Source organism: Homarus americanus, unplaced genomic scaffold (genome assembly GCF_018991925.1).
Source record: "Homarus americanus isolate GMGI-L3 unplaced genomic scaffold, GMGI_Hamer_2.0 scaffold10498, whole genome shotgun sequence".
In the NCBI taxonomy this organism is placed as follows: domain Eukaryota; kingdom Metazoa; phylum Arthropoda; class Malacostraca; order Decapoda; family Nephropidae; genus Homarus; species Homarus americanus.
In genome coordinates this window covers 2,253-19,548 of record NW_024712103.1, presented here as the reverse complement: position 1 = coordinate 19,548, position 17,296 = coordinate 2,253, and the positions used below count along the sequence as shown (strand labels likewise).

The following is a 17,296-nucleotide window of genomic DNA, read 5'->3' as shown; positions in this document are numbered from 1 at the left end:
CCGTGGTTGTGGTAGTAGGGTGTGTCATACGGAGGCGATTTTTTTTTTTTGAGTTTGAAAAATCGGCCCATGGTATTAATGATGTAGTTCTATGTGCAGAATCATGTGATATCTTCAGATTTGAAAAGTTTTCATTTTTTGCTAAGTAAATTTTAACTTGAAATCTTATGAAAATTCAGTATTCCCACCCTTTTATCAACACCACTAAATAGCTTATTTAAAGTAAAGTAAATGTATCAGGTTAATTTATTAGGATGAAAATGATCCAGAATAGTGAAACGAATGATCTTGACACATTTATTAAATTTAATATTCCTTTAGAAAACAAAATCATCAAATACAAAAACTGGTTTTACTACTACGACCCGGTGTTGCTGCACACCATAGAGAACATGTCTTTCTTGTTTCTGTTTCTACTCATCACCTCCCTGCTGACCACCTGAGCTCGGATGTAGCCTTCCCTCCTCTCCTGGCTGTACACGTGACTGCTGGCCTCGCTCACTTGCTGTACACAACGCTCTATACTCTGGGTGTGCGAGGGCCAAGGCAGGGACATGCATGGGGTTGTTGTCAGGGAAGCTCACGAGAAGCTTGAACATTGGTGAGGCTGCAGGTAAGAAGGGGCTCACTGCCAGCCTGGATGTTATCCAGATCTATGAGATCAGTGAGGGTCTTGGCACCTAGATTGACTTCAGGAGTCTTCCTGACCCTGAAGGAATCGTCACCAACTGGTTCGTCATGCCCAGATCCTCTCATAAGTCTCATATCCAAGATCTTTTTGACTGCCACTCTTCTCTCCTCCTCATCCTTACTGCAGAGCATTGTCTGCAGAACTGCCTCAGGATGAGCATACCAGGAAGATCTCCTCACAGTCTGCTCCACAATCTGAACAACCTTCCTTGGCTGACTCCTCCAGGGCTCAAGCTGGAAGAGAACATGCCTCGGCCTTGGGAGAACTTGATGACTTGACAGTGTTGAAGACCAATTTGGCAAGTAGACACTCACGATGAATTGGACAATAAGTCTCAGGTTGTGAAGCTGGTTCCCTTTCAGTTTATTATGGGCGACCCAAATTCTGCAGAACCTGAGAGCCGTTGTGAGCCACCTAGAATGTGAGACTGGACCTATCTGCAGGTAAGCAAGTCTATCAGGCATGACCCCAGTTTTGATGGCACTGCAAATCATGTAACCATAGTACTGGTCAGTACTCAGGTCGTCAATGACAGTATGTGCAAGCTCAACGAGTGGAGGGCCAACTGTGATTTTTTCAAAGCTCGGATTTATTTCTAACTCAGTGGCAGAGTCCAGCATCTTGCCAAGAGGACCAGACCATCTGTTGTTTGAAAGAGTCTTGCCATCCAGCTTCTGGATCAGATGTCTGAGTGGCAACTCGTTGGTGTGGAGGTCACAAACAATCCAGACCAGCTTCCTCCCAATCTTCCGCTCTATCCACTGTATGACCCCCCTTGCCACCCTGTGTTCGTGTTGGTGCTGTCCCCTCCAATGGCCTGCAGGGTCTGGTCTACGTTCCTCTCTCTGAGCCAGTTCACAATGTTATCTGCCACTATCTCAGCTGGTTTCCTGATGTCATCTTTCTCTGGAGTGAAATGCCACAAATACTTCCCTCCTGGTTCACTGCAGCAGGAGTAGTGTTCCTCCTTCACCATGGCAGGGAACAACTTGTCAGAATCTCCAACTTTCATGAACACTTTAGTGTCATCCCTTCTCCCATCAAAGAACAAACAATTGATTCCATTTTCTCTTATCCCTTATCAAACTCCTCTTCTAGGTTACTGACAAGTTTCTCCTGAGCTCTCCTTACTTTGTTATGATCTATCACCAGGTGAACATCATCAGGTGTTATCAAACCACCGTCAATCCAGGCAGCTGTTGCTATCTCTGCAGTTTCTCTGAGACCAGTGTGGTGTCGCATGCTGGCCAGAGGTATGCTCGGGATATCTTTCCTATTTCGAATCTTATGCCTGGAAGGTTTGGGATCATTATTTTCTGGGTTAGGGACAAAGTCACCATTCTCCTGGTCAGCACTCGGATCAGCCATGGGGAAGTCATTAAACTCTGAATCAGCTTGACTCCAATCATCGGCCTTTTTTTACCTCACCCTGGGCCTTCTTAAGTCTCTTTTCCTCGGCAACTCTTCTCCTCTTCTGTCTCTCTGTGGCAGCCTCCTGTCTCTTGGACTCCGGAATATCTTGGCTAGAAATCATGAGAGCCCCTATACTGCCAGTCTTCTCTCTCTGTGCTTTGACAAATGCCAGTTCGATCACAGGAATCATCAGTTCACGCTTGCAAATACAGGAGATGTGGGCCTCGGATTTACAGTCACGATCGCATCCAAACTCAGGACAGAGAACAATTGGGCACTTGCAAGTAATTATATGTCAAATAACTGGTCAGTTGTGGCAAAGCTGTCCTTAACTGCAAGTTTTCACTCTCCCAAGAGAGATATCTCTTGCCTTTTCCCCAACTAGTAGCAGTCTCTCATAATCTTCTTCTGACTTGTTATGACTGGAGGCTTGAACTGAGCGTTAGCCAGAGTGTACTGTGCCAAGACAGCTTTGGTCATATCACTGGCAATGTCTTTGTTTGTGTAAGTTCTTTGGTTCTTTTCACTGGTTGCCTGATTAAACACCGTATCTCAAAGCATCTCAATGTAGGCAACTCCGACTTCAGGAGCTCTCTCCCAGACCCAAGATAGTGACTGAGATGCTGGATTTTGGTTCCTCGTCCTGACACAAGCAGCCATCGCAAATATTATCAACTTATAAATGCATCAGAATCTGAAACAGAAAAAAATATTGTTAGTTGGGTTGTTAAAGAATGAAGTCAGAAAGCAATGTTCACTATTTAATTGTAATGCACTAATGCAGCTGTACGTTAGATTTTCGATAAATTTCACGCTAAAATTTACCTAGCAAAAGGTTGCAAAATATTGAAACTGAAATTATTTTCTGTTTATATACACTAAAATCTACCAAAAAAGTGATGGGCCATTCGTTTTAGCTGATCTTCCCTCCAATGACACACCCTATTGTGGTAGTTTTGTCTCATGATAAGAGAAATTCCTTCATACTAAACATTTCATTCTTTTACGACGATACATATCACTTGTCAGCATATTTACTTGTCACATATTTTTTTCTCATAAAATAAAAAAATTAAATTTCATATGTATGAGACTTTCAGTAAAGTTTAAAAAAAATACAGAAGAGGTCTGACATTATATCTGTAGGAATAGAGAATACCACACTAGGTTACTCATAAAACTATTGGCATTTGTCTACTGTCGCCAACCAGTTGCCACGACCAATAAATCTATAATGACAGACGGTTGATTCTTGCTTTTACATTTGTGGTCAACTGTTGCTTTCATGATTATTACCACCAATTTAATTAAAGGTGTGTGACTAATTCCTGTCTACTCCACAGTACTTCGAACATCAGACTCATCATGAGCGTACTTAGCCTGAACGTCTTCACATGCAACCTGGTGTATTGTGGCCTCAGTCTTAGCGGGAACATTTACAGCTCTAACCCATTTATTTATGTCGTTATTGGTGGGCTAATGGAGGTACCTGGATACACCCTCACCTCCCCCATAATCGCCCACTGGGGTAGAAAAATGCCCATCATGATTGGCTTGTACATTTGTGGGGCTGCCCTTCTCTCTCTCGCATTTATACCTTCAGGTAAAGAGCATACTCGTTCATTATTATATGTATTTATTAACTTAATATAACCGTAACGTTAGGATATACTAGAAGTTTATCTATAACTCCTATACTCTGGAAATCAGATAAAGTGTCACTCCTTAAAGTTGTTCGACTAGCTTAGCTTGCATCACAGAACATTGGCTAACTTTCCCTCTATAAAGATAACCTGGTTGCCCTGTCTTCTATCAACCTTACCTGCCCTCTATCAACACAACCCGGACTGACCTGCCCTCTATCAACACAACCCGGACTGACCTGCCCTCTATCAACACAACCCGGACTGACCTGCCCTCTATCAACACAACCCGGACTGACCTGCCACTCTATCAACACAGCCAGGACTGACCTGCCCTCTATCCAGCACAACCCGGACTGACCTGCCTCTATCAACACAACCCGGACTGACCTGCCCTCTATCCAACACAACCCGGACGGCCTGCCCTCTATCAACACAACTCCGGACTGACCCTGCCCTCTATCAACACAACCCGGACAGACCTGCCCTCTATCAACACAACCCGGACTGACCTGCCCTCTATCAACACAACCCGGACTGACCTGCCCTCTATCAACACAACCCGGACTGACCTGCCCTCTATCAACACAACCCGGACTGACCTGCCCTCTATGAAGACAACTTTTGCGGACCTGCACTCTATCCACTTACTCATCTTTCTCACAAACTTTACTCATTCTGCCTTTCTCAAGTCCCTGATAGAATGATCTCTTCATCAGATATCTCGTGGCTTGTGATGACGCTAGCCATGATTGGCAAACTGGCCATCAGTGGAGTCTTTATGATGGTCATAGTGTACGAAACGGAGCTGCTACCCACGGAAGTTCGTCTCCAGGGTGCCGCGGTGAACGGCATGATGGGACAGTTAGCAAACACCATTTCTCCCTACGTTATCGATGTCCTGGTAAGTTCTGCATCTTCTGTATTACTTCAGGGGATATCATGTGCTAAGGATGTTTCCTTAGAAGTGTATTTACTATGCAGTGTGCTGTATCTACACTAACATTCCTGATGATTCTCTCAAAGGAAAAGTACAAGAAACTTTCTGTAATGAAGTCGTGGGTATGACCCATCAGTTGTCTTGCCTACTCCCTAGAGCTTAGGCTAGAGAATATGGTAACCTGTAAGTCCACAATAAATCTCTTATACAACAACGCCTCAGCCAATCTTGCTTTACACATCATATATTTCAGGACACATCGCAAGTCACAGTCTCATTTTGAAATACGATTTGTTTGAATTGGCAAAATGTCTATATAAACATTAATTTTCTTCATAGTCGTTCTTGCTTTTTCCTATAATTTCCTCATTTACTATAAACTGTTCAGTTTCAGTCTAAAATCAAAGTTACCTCTCTCTCTATTTCTCTGTTCTTCCAAAATAACTTGCATCTTTATAAGTGAAAAGCAGACAATACATCTTGTGACCTTCCTCCTCTCAAAATTAGAAAACCGCTGTCATTCATCGGGGTTTTGTATATTGTGAAAACTCTTCAACCACTAGAAGCACTTCAAAGAGTACATCTAACCTTTATACGTACAACAAGATGCTTCCTTCACCCCTTGGACGTACTCACTCCTTGAATATCTTCTGAGGAATACACTTGTAGATCCTCTCTGAAGATCCCACTTAACCTGCGGACGTAATCTTTCCTTGGACTTACCTGAAAGCTCCAAGATGACCTCCGTAGGTCTTAATAACGATTTGATGTCTTTGAAAGCTGATAAAGGAGTAATTCAAAGGGCTCAACTAACCTATGGAAGTACCCTGCGGGATGAAATAACACTTAAGTACTCTTTGAAGGGTCCTATTAACCCCTGGTTATCTTTTGAAGGGCCCTATTAGCCTTCGACTACCATTTGAAGGACCTCACTATCCCTTGAAAACCCTTTAAAGGGCCCTATTAACTCTTACCATAGGGCTGACAGCATCAACTGGCTAACCCTTGAATGTACTTCGGAGGTCCCAATAATATCATAATGATCTATGTCAGGAGTCTCACTAACTCTTTAACGTTCTCCCCAGGGTCCAATAGTTTCCTGGTTGCCGTCCATGATCTTCGGGGTGTCATCCTTTTTGTCTGCCTTGAGTCTCCTAACGCTGCCGGAGACTCGGTTGATGGCAATGCCTGATACCATCAACGACCTGGAGGACGTATTTTCCAAGAAGAAAAAGTAAGACTTTGTTATATTTTATTTTTATAGGAGAAAATATAATACCGTTGTATTGTTTTTCTTTTCTTTGCTACTTAATGTATGTGTTATGGGTATCAAGTTCTATCTACAGGAGCAAACACAAACACCTGTTGAGTTTTCGTAGGTTCTATTTACTGGATAAGCGAACGTACACAAGGGAGGTGGCGCTCCTTACTCTGTATGGGGAGTCAACTAGCCTCTCGGGCGACATGTGGTAAGTGATACATTAGCAGCTTCCATATGTCGCCAGGCACATTGATTAAGCATGTGGGACATGGTAAATACATTGCCACACGCTACTAGCTAGGCTGAATAAATAGTGTATATAAATGGAGCACATACATAATATACATACAGCATACATAATATACACACAGCATACATAATATACATACATAATATACATACAGCATACATAATATACAATATACATACACCTCCCTCCCCTCTATACGCTCATAGCAAAGTCTTGAGCAGACCTTTTCCTTTGGATCCGTTCTGAGCATCGAGGGACTTGATCACTTGGGAGGGTATGGGACTCAACACTGGTGGCAGGGTCAGCAGAAGGCGTTGTTACGGGGCAGAGAAAACGGCGGTTCCTCCACCACACACGACCCCTGGGTAACCGTACCTGGTAGTCCCGTGACCTACCGAGACCCATGACTACGCCCACCTTGTCCCAACGTAGGGAGGTCGGGTCCTGAACACGGACTTGGGTGCCGACACTCAACCTGGGGAGAGAACGGGCGTGGTCGTTGTAGCGGGCGACGACGTCTTGAACTCGTTCAGCGGCTCGGCGATCACAATCCTCTGTCTTGGCCTGCCACTCCTTGGAGAAGGATTGAGGGTGAGCAGGGATACAAGACCTGGGCGGGGGAGCGTCCTAGTTAAGTGTGTTGCGGAGTTCAAGAAGACCCCGGTCGAAGGCCTCGCAGTCAATATTCCCAGAAGGGGCCACCTTAAGGATGAGGTGCTTCAAGGATTTGACAGCAGCCTCAGCGTGGCCGTTGGACTGCGGGTAATGAAGCGATGACAACAAATGCCGGACTCCCCATCAGTCGAGGAACACAGCAAAGTCCCGGCTTGTTGGCTGAGACCTCTGGGTTGTCGTCACTCATGAAGGGTTCCTGCTGCTGGCTGGGTTGTAATACTTGGCAGGGTTCACACGCACGGACAACATTGGAGATGTCGGAGTCGATGCCGGGCCAGAACACAGCCTGTCGTGCACGTCGTTTGGTGGCCTCAGCTCCACGGTGACTGTCGTGAAGGCGAGCCAAGACATGGGGACGTGATGCAGCAGGGACAACTGCACGTGCTCCGTACAGAACAAGGTCTCTGTCGCAGTAGAGTTCATCGCGGAGTTTCCAATAGGGAAGCAGGGTGTTGTGAAGGTCATAGTGGTTGCTAGGGAATCCATTCCTCACACACTAGACGAGTCGGACGTAGGAAGGGTCATCTCGGGCCGCTGTTCCGGGTCAGCTGCAATACCATTCCCTGAGAGGGTGTACCCACAAAAGTCCACTGAAGAGCTGGCCAGAACAAATTTGTCGGCATTTAGGGTGATGCCGTGCTTCCGGCACCTGTTGAGTACCTCGTAGATACGGCAGAGGTGATCCGCGTAATCCTCATCGTATACGAGTATGTCGTCGACCACTTTCACGCAGTTTGCCATACCTTGTAGAGCCATATCACCTCGAAGACAGAAAGCGTCTCCTGTTGCGGCGAATCCCATGGGGCCGCGGCAATAACTGTAATGTCCATGCGGGGTGATAAAAGTCGTAAGTGGTCGGTCTTCTTCGGCAAGCTCTATCTGCCAGTATCCACAGAGGGCGTCCATCGTCGTGAAGAAGCCCGCTTTCGGGTTCACACTGCGTATAGCTGCAAAGAGCGTGGGAGAAGGGTGAGCAGGACGAGACACCTGGCTGTTGAGCTTGGAGAGTCAGTGGTGATCCGAACACCACCTTTGGGTTTTGCGACGACTACCATAGGGTAACACCATGGAGACAGGTCATCGCCAGCTAGTGCAACAATTTCTTAGACGACCATGGAGTCCAGCTCGTTTTTGACCGCCTCGCGGAAGGCCAGGGAGATCAGTCGAGGGGTGTAAATAGTGAAGGGCTTCGCGTCGTCCCTCAAGTGGATCCTCATAGGGGGACCTACCATCTTCTTGAGAGGCTTGGATTCCAGAGCGGACTTGGTCACCAGAACGTCGCTGAATTCCTTCAGGAAGTACTTCCGAGCATCCGAAGGGGAGGTGTCACTGGCAAGAGGCAGGGGAAGGGCGGTAGCAGGGTAGTTGCTGCTCCCTTCGTGCACCCTGTTGGCGTGTTTTACCTCGAGAATAGGTTTGGGGAAGTCCTGGGAGATGATGGCCAACGCTTGACAATGTCTGTAGGACAGCAAAGGAGTCGGGACACTGTTATGCACATGAATCCAGGCTTGACACGACCTGTTACCAAAGGTGACTTGTGCTTGGAGTGAACCTAGGGCTGGGGCCATCTGTGAACCATCTGCTGTGAAGCGGATATCCTTGGGGGGCGGTCCTAGAACACTTGGAGTGAGCCCCAAGCATTGCAAATGCTGGGGACCGATGACTGTAGCATCAGCGCCGGTGTCGGGCAACATCTGAAGACGGGATGACACACTGCCGTAGGTCACGATGACTCTGATGTGCTGGGGGACTTTGGTCCTGGGTCGCGAGGGGGAGCACACATTCCTAATATGGCTGGAGCGTTGTCCAGGGTCGTCATGCTTCTGACTGGAAGACTGTGGGCGGCCCTCACTGGTGGAAGGGCGCTGAAGCTTCCGCCGACGCTGTCCCTTGGGTTTGTTGGTAGGGCAACACTTGTCATAGTGGCCCAGACGACCGCACACATTGCACTGGACGTGCTTAGCTGGGCACCGCACTGTGAGCGACCAGTGGCCCTTACGGTCACAACTGTTGCGGGTAGACTCAGCAGCGGGACACACCTGTGTCCCGTGCTGCTTACCACAGTTGTTACAAAATGAACCGGGCGTGGGCTTGGTGGGCGAAGGCGTTGGAGTAGACTTCTTGTCCTTCTTGTACTGGGACACAGCGTGTACAGCTGTAGGGGGAGCTCGGATGGCAGAGGTGGCACACCTGGCAGCCTCATAGGAGCAACATATCGTCAAAACATCCTTAAGAGAAGAGGAAGAGTCGAGGGAGGTGAGGCGTTGGACAAGCTCTTCGTCCTTAACACTCATCAGGATCACCTGCTTCAACTGGGTCTCCTCGCACTGCTGGTGGTTACCTTGGCATATATCTACCTCTTCCAAGGCTCTCTTGAGTCGTACATAAAAGGCATCAAAATTCTCGCCCTTCATCTGTCTGCAGCTAAACAATTCCCTCCTGCGTAGAGCTTCATTCCGCTGCCCTTTGATGTGCCGTTGTAGAATGTCCAGAACCTCCTCTACAGACAACGAAGAGGTCGGAGGTACCTACAATGTCTGTTCCAAGACACGCTGAGTTTCCAAGGACAGGCACATACGCAGCTGAATAAGTTGTTTAGGCTGTGACAAACTCTGGATATCCACCATTGTAGAATAATCAGTCCACCGTCGCCGCCATTCACGAAAAGTCTGGAAATTCACATCAGGCTTCAAGATGGGCGGTGTTTGAGCGGCCGCTTTAGGTGGGGCTGGGGGGCGTGAAGGAAGCATTGATGAGGTCTCTCAACCAGTCAGTACCGAGGCAGTGTTAGAGCCAGGGGCTTGGTTAACAGTGAGGCGAGATATCAAAGCTTCAAACCGTGCACTGTCTTCCAATCTCCGTTGGTGGTCTCTCTCTGCCTCTGCTTGTCTTCTTTCTTCATCCTCCACACTTCTTTTAGCAAAGTCGTGACGCCTTTCATCCCTCATAAACTTTATTAAAGCAATTATCTCTGAAGACAACGCTGAATATCGAGGTGAAGGGCTGCGCGATGTGGTGGGAGCTGAAGCGTCCTGTTCAACCTGGTCATGCATCTCTGCCGAGCTGTCATCCGACTGACTCATCCGGGCATTGGCTCCACGACTGTGTAAGGCACGAGACATAATAACTTAATCTGTGTACTGTGTCTTAAATCAGTGTTGACCGGTCAGCTCGTCGTATCAACAAGATCTGAGACAAAAAAAATTAATTAAATGCACAGATAAGTAGATTATATATATAAAATATATATAAAGGAATAGCCGCAGTCAGTGTGTTTGTACGTGTGTGTATGTGTGTGTGTGCGTGTCTCGGTCAGTGTCTCGCTGTGAGGGGGTGGAGGGGACTCACGGTCAGTTACCCCCTGGACATGGCAAGAGGAGGATGCGAAAAACTTTACTCCTTACAAATGCCCAGTACATGCTTTTTACCTTGGGAATCCTTTAGAACAAGGTCACACAGATATGGCACGAAACACACAATGCACTAAACACTTCACAGAGAATCACTGTCACTAACACTGCTCAAAGTTGCTATAAATTCTTGGAGGAGACGGCCATTAGCGGTGGTTGACACAGAGCAGGGGTCCATAAGCCGGTCTTCCCACAAACTTTACACTTTCACTTATATAATTATCCAGTAAAATCGGTTCACTGCGCCATGTATGTGTTCTGGGTATCAAGTTCTATCTACAGGAGCGAACACAAACACCTGTAGAGTTTTCGTAGGTTCTATTTACTGGATAAGCGAAGGTACACAAGCAAGGTGGCGCTCCTTACTCTCTATGGCGGGTCAACTAGCCCTTAGGGCGACATGTGGTAAGTAATACATTAGCAGCTTCCATATGTCGCCAGGCACATTGATTAAGCATGTGGGACATGGTAAATACATTGCCACACGCTGCTAGCTAGGCTGAATAAATAGTGTATATAAATGGAGCACATACATAATATACATACAGCATACATAATATACATACATAATATACATACAGCATACATAATATACATACACTTAAGACTCTTAACCTTATTATGTTTATAGTGAAAAGTTGGTGACTCAAATATGTTTTTAGTTTTCATACTGTTTTTCTTTAGGTCAAGGTTGACGAGGCAATATTTTTCTTTTCTAATCAGAATTGGCGAGGGAGACAAGAAAGAAATGGAGAAGCTGCAGATATAAACACGTCTTGGACAAAATTTTAACACGCCCTGAATACGCCCTCATCAAGTCTGCAACACTTCCTGAATATAGTTTTGTAGACAACATTTACCATTACCTGCAAACCATACGCTGTTGCAACATGAGTCCTCAATTAATAGTCCACGGTGTGCAATGTTAATGAACTTAAGATAATTATAACCCATCTTTCTTTATGTACAAAATAATGTGACGTATCAGTGTGCTGAGTTCTTCGCCCTGTAACGTCACTTCCGCTGGGAACAAGTGATTATCAACTGTTCGCGGTGAAAGCATCTGACTGACGGCCACAAATAGAGAATATAATTTTGGACCAAAACACGTTATGCTGACAGTCAGAAGATGATGAGAAACGCTGAGTATGAACACCTGGATATTACTCTGGCTCTCACTATTGGTACACCTGTGTTACTCTGGCTCTCACTATTGGAACGCCTGTGTTACTCTGGCTCTCACTATTGGAACGCCTGTGTTACTCTGGCTCTCACTAGTGGTAAGCCTGTGTTACTCTGGCTCTCACTATTGGTACACCTGTGTTACTCTGGCTCTCACTAGTGGTACGCCTGGGTTACTCTGGCTCTCACTAGTGGTATGCCTGTGTTACTCTGGCTCTCACTAGTGGTACACTTGTGTTACTCTGGCTCTCACTAGTGGTACGCCTGTGATACTCTGGCTCTTACCAGTGGTACGCCTGTGTTACTCTGGCTCTCACTTGTGGTACGCCTGTGTTACTCTGACTCTCACTAGTGGTACGCTTGTGTTACTCTGGCTCTCAATAATGGTACGCCTGTGTTACTCTGCTTTTTACCAGTGGTACGCTTGTGTTACCCTGGCTCTATCCAGTGGTACGCCTCTGTTACTCTGGCTCTCACTAGTGGTACACCTGTGTTACTCTGGCTCTCACCAGTGGTATGCCAGTGTTACTCTGTCTCTCACTAGTGGTACACCTGTGTTACTCTGGCTCTCATTAGTGGTATGCCTGTGTTACTCTGGCTCTCACTAATGGAACGCCTGTGTTACTCTGGCTCTTACCAGTGGTTCGCCTGTGTTACTCTGGCTCTCACTAGTGGTGCGCCTGCATTAAGTGTTTGCCATGCTAAGTTGCAGCACCACCTTGCGCCACGAAGTACACTGGAAGCTGACGAGGGACTGTACTCTCTTGAGAATACTATTTTTAGCTTGTTACCCCTTTTGATATCTCTGTTTCTGCACTTCTGTTTATTTTTATCCGTATCTCTACCGTTTCTTTCTCAATTGATAAAATATAATATTCACAGTTAAACATTGTTTATATATCCACACACTCACTTGCATTATATAAAGAAAGTGCAGGTATAAAACCTGCACGTACTTTACAGATTGTTTTGATATCTGCACTATTTGTGTTCTATGTACACCTACACTTGTAAGGGTCTGTTTTTCCTTACTTCATATTTATTATATTTATTCTTCTTTCTTTACTTATATACTTGCTTCATATATATTATTGTATTTTCTCATTTTCATGTTCTTACTTTTTCTCAATTATATCCTGTTTTAGTTATATTCTAAACAATGGATTAGTCTGGGAAACCATGTCATTCTTATTATAACACTTATTATACTTACAACGGTAGCCTGCCACCACCCAGACTTTTATTAGAATATAACATATCTCATTGAACTGTTAGGTAGCGTGCTTGCAAGCTTCTAGGCACGTGAGTTACAAAGTTATTTTCTGAGAACCAACAGGTAAAAGAGATAGAGCGGTGATACTCGTAGTTTACTAATTTAATATTTATTAACATATGGAGTGAACAAGATGTTAATTAAGTACACTCAGACAAGACTGCACCACTAAGGTCTTACTTTACACATTACTATAATGAGACAGAACACAATGAGAAGAAGATATTACATATAAGTAGGAAGTATAGAGAGTAGGAATGTAAAGATAGGAAGGTTGCGTAGCGTGGCCTCTTGTTATTTACACTGCGTCAATACGCTTATCTTATTATCTCGTATGTCAATACACATATATTACTTCTTAAAGGAACAACTTGGTAAACACCTCTTCGACACAACTATTTATTAATTCACTTAATGACATGGACACATCAATATCACTATTATATCGGGGTATTAACGCGTTAGGTCTAACGTTACTTGACACTGACTCTCAGATACAACATGAATGAATACACTTCCCACAGTAAGTAATTCACCCTAGAAATAGTTCTGACAAGACTCACGTGTACCCTGACGTAGGCCCAGTGGGTGCTTGGCTGGGCTGCCGTATGTGATGCTCTCCTCAGCTGGTGACGTCGTGAAGTCTTACCCCCCCTCCCCCCCGACCTGGGGGGTGGGGACGAGCGTGACTCTGTGCGAGTGACCAGAATGACCTCTCAATGACCAACCTCTCTGAATGATAGTCGTGTGAGAATCACGATGAGAATCAGAATGAAATGAGAATGAACGTGGGATTTGTTGTTGTTGTTGTTGAGATTGTCGGACCGTAGTCCGATACGGGCCTTTGCCTATAGGCGGCCCGTTTGGTGGTTTCGGCTGGAGCTCCTGGAGCAGCCAGACCGGATTTGGGATTGGAGGTTGTCCTACCTGCAGATATGAAAGGATACTGCAGGTTGCAAGTGTGAGCGGACCCTCGATCAGTGGACGCTTACCACCAACCCCCACACTTGGACGTGGTCAGTTTCGGAGTGGCGCGCCCCCCGAACTGGGGTCCGCACTTGCTGGGAGAGGATACTTCCTAAGCTATCTGGGTGGTGGGTATCGTGTGATGACCCGGAGAAAGTGGTGAATGTGGTTTGTTTGGGCCTTTCGGGTGAGAGTGGCCGCTGGTGTTCTGTGTTCTTCTTGGAAGTTTTTAATTCTGTTTTGGAGACTTTGTGTGACTTCGCAGTCGAGGAGATTGTGTTCAAGTGGGTTGGCTGCTGGCTCCTGACAGTAGGTGCATTCTATGACAACATTTCCGATCGTCTGCAAGCAGCACTTGTACCTAGTCGTAGTCGATGAAGGCTAACTTGGGTTTGTCTTGGTGTTTTCTTGTCCGCGAAAGGTGGTTCCCCTTTTGTAGCCGCCAGGTACCATTTAGCTGATTGGGAACCAGCGTTGAATGCGTGAAGGAAGCTCTTTTGGATGTGGAGCTTGCAAGTCTTTCTGAGGTGATTCTTGATCTGTTGCACGCTTGCTGGAACTTGAATGTATACACTTCTAGAACGTGTGGCTGCCTTGGCTGCTTCGTCTGCCACGTCGTTTCCCTCGATCCCTACATGACTGGGAATCCAGTGTAAGGCGACTGGGCGGTTTTGTCTTTGGAAGTCCTGTAACTGTGCGAGGATCGAGGTTATGATGTGGACGTTGTCTCTTGGTTGACTGTGTTGCAGCGCCTGCATGGCCGTTTTCGAGTCCGTGTGAATTATGATGGACTTGTTGTGTTGTGTTGCAGCGTGTTGTAGGGCCTTTGAGATTGCTACCAACTCTGTTTGTAGGGTGGAGCAGTCATTAGAAAGTCTCCACAGGAGGGTCTGACCTTGGGTGTAGAAGGCCGCTCCGGATGTATGATGTTTTGGGTCCACCAAGCCGTCTGTGAAGTGTGATGCTGCATCAGCTGGTGTCTCGGTGGCTATGGCTTCCAGAGTTATTATTTTGAGGTCCTCATTCTGGAGGTTGGCTTTGCTATCACCTAGTTCGGTAATTTTGAATGTGGCTGGTGGAGGGCTCCATGGTGGAGGAACTACGTAACCATTGTCTCGTATGTCTTGGTTGTTCTTGACGAGTGTTTCTGCTTGCAGGTGTCGGATGACCTCGCTTGCCTCGTGCGACCAGGTGGCCCCTCGCACTGTGTGGTCGAGGTGGAGGGAGGCACTGATTCGCGTTTTGGCAGCTGTGGGATTATCTGATCTACAGATTTTGGCGAGGAGACCGGCTGTCACCTGCTTGACTCGTACTGCCAGGGTTGGTAGTTGTTCAGTTTCCATTTGCAAATTGCAAGTTCTGGTCCACATGGGTGCTCCGAGCATGGTCCTGAGAGCATTATTTTGGATAACTTATAGCTTAGCTATCTGGTCTTCTCTCAGTCCAATGAGTGCTGGAGCACTGTAATCTACCAGCGATCTGATGGCGGCCGTGTAGTAGGCTTTGAGCACATGTATGTTCGCTCCTGCGGTTGTGTTGGTGAGCGACCTCATTATATTGTGTCTGCTCTTCGTCCTGTGCCTGAGATACTCGAGTTGCGGCTTGAAAGTGAGTTTCTGGTCGAACCAGATTCCAAGACACTGGTGGGTGTTGGTCCAGACTACCGGCGTGTTTTTTATGGAGAGCATCATGTCCGGTGTGTCTGTGCAGATGGCCATCGCTTTCGACTTGGCTGGATTTATCTTGAGTCCAAGTCTGTTGCATTCCTCTTCCATAAGTTGGAGTGCGTGTTGCATGTTGACTAGTCTGTTTTCTCCTCTTACTAAGAGCTGTAAGTCGTCCGTATAGCATAGGAGCTTGGCTGTTTGTCTGAAAGGAAGTCTGACAAGCTTTTCCATCAGGACATTGAACAGCGTTGGACTGAGGATGCCTCCTTGTGGGGTTCCGTTTTCATGGACCGTGTAGCTTGAGGTTGCTCCCTGAAAGCGTACTCTTGCTTCTCTCTGTGTGAGGTAGTTCTGGATCCACCCCAGCAACCTTCCTTTGACGCCTTTTTCAGCGAGCGTCGTTATAACGGCCAGTGGATTTGCTAGTTCGAAGGCCTTCTCCAGGTCGAGGAAGACCATCAAAGCTGGTTTATTGTCCACTGTGCTGAGTATCTCCGCGATTTTGTTGCCTGTGCCAGTGTTCTCGGTGTAAGCAAAAATGTGAAGGTGTGGGCTGCCTACTTTCTACTTGACTTTGTTGAGAGCCATTCTCTGGGCTTCGGAATGGGCTGTATATCTGCCTTCTTCCATTCCGGTGGAAGTCTTTGTGCTGTCCACGAAGCATTGATGACTTATAGCAAAGCCTCGTACCCGGCTTCTCCGGCATGGGAAAGCATGGAGTAGGTTATCCTGTCGGCCCCTGGTGCTGTGTCCTTGCTTCGTTTTATCGACTTCTGGAGTTCTTGCTGGTTGAAAGGTCTATCGGTGTCATCTTCACTGTTGCAGGCCTCTTCGATCATCTGGATTCTGGCCTGTCGCAGACGCCGTTGTGTCTCCTCCACATGTCTCGGGAGGTTTTTCGTTGCTACTCGGTCAGAGAACAGTTTTGCAAATCTCTCGGCTTCCTCTTCTGGGTTGGAATGGGTTGGTGGTGGTGGTGTTGCCTTCCCAGATGCTCCCTGGATCTGGGCCCACATCTTGCTAAGGGAGGTGTGCTCTGTTCAGTTCGGAGCACCACTTGAGCCAGCTTTACGTTTTTTTATTTTCCTTTTTCCTTCTCTTCCCTGGTATCCTTAACTATGACTTGCAGGAGATGTCTGTTTGTTTCCGTGGGATGTCTCCTGTAGTTTCTTCGGGCCATGTTCACTCTGTGGTTGAGTTCTTTCACCGTGGGACAGTAGTACCAGTAATCATTGTACTGTCTTGATGTGGGTTTTGTTTTTGGGATAGCCTCTTCTGCCGCTTGGTGAAACGCCTCGACCGATTGTTGGTGGAGGGTTGTCTCGTCCACGGGTGCTGCGCCGGCCGGCTGTGATTTTTCGCGCCACTTAGCCAGGTGTTTCTTAAAGAGTCCCCAGTCTGCCTTTTGGGTATTGTATCTCCATCTCGGCGGGGGTGGAGTGGGGAGCTTGTTCACCTTCAGCGTTGTTAGGGTGGCGAAGTGGTCGCTGGTCAGCGTGGGGTGTAGCTGCCAGGAGGCCGAAGGCTGTAGTGCACTGGAGACGAAGGTTAGATCTAGCCTTCCTCCTCTAATGTGGGTGGGCTCTCCGGTGTTCAGGAGGCAGATCTCGGGTGTGTCTTGAAAGGTGGTGTATACAGTAGGTGTAGGCCGTCTTCATTTGTGGGGCTTACCGAGCTTAGGAAGGGATGATGTGCGTTGAAATCCCCTCCTATGAGTGTGGCGTGGTCAGCGGCCGAAGCGAATAATTGAGTCACCTCCAGTGAGCCCCTTGGGTTCTTGTAGATGTTGTGAACAGTTAATTCCCGTTCTTGGAGGGTTACTTTGGCGGCCTGTGTCTCGATGTTTTCCCCACATGGAAATTGCTGCATGACCTCGGAGGAGGGTATGCTTGACTTGACCAAGATCATACATCCTCTTGTTGAAG

General features: G+C 46.8%; 1 protein-coding gene across 1 annotated transcript; it reads left to right on the top strand.

The window, feature by feature from the left end:
* Positions 1 to 3,447: 3,447 nt before the first annotated feature.
* LOC121859332 (organic cation transporter protein-like) lies at positions 3,448 to 12,352 on the top strand (the record flags this gene model as incomplete). Its single annotated transcript, XM_042356130.1, is given in 4 exon segments — positions 3,448 to 3,707; positions 4,467 to 4,651; positions 5,773 to 5,921; positions 11,007 to 12,352. Coding segments are annotated over 4 exon segments (640 nt in total), but the record flags the coding sequence as incomplete, so codon positions are not given.
* Between the last annotated feature and the right edge of the window lie 4,944 nt (positions 12,353 to 17,296).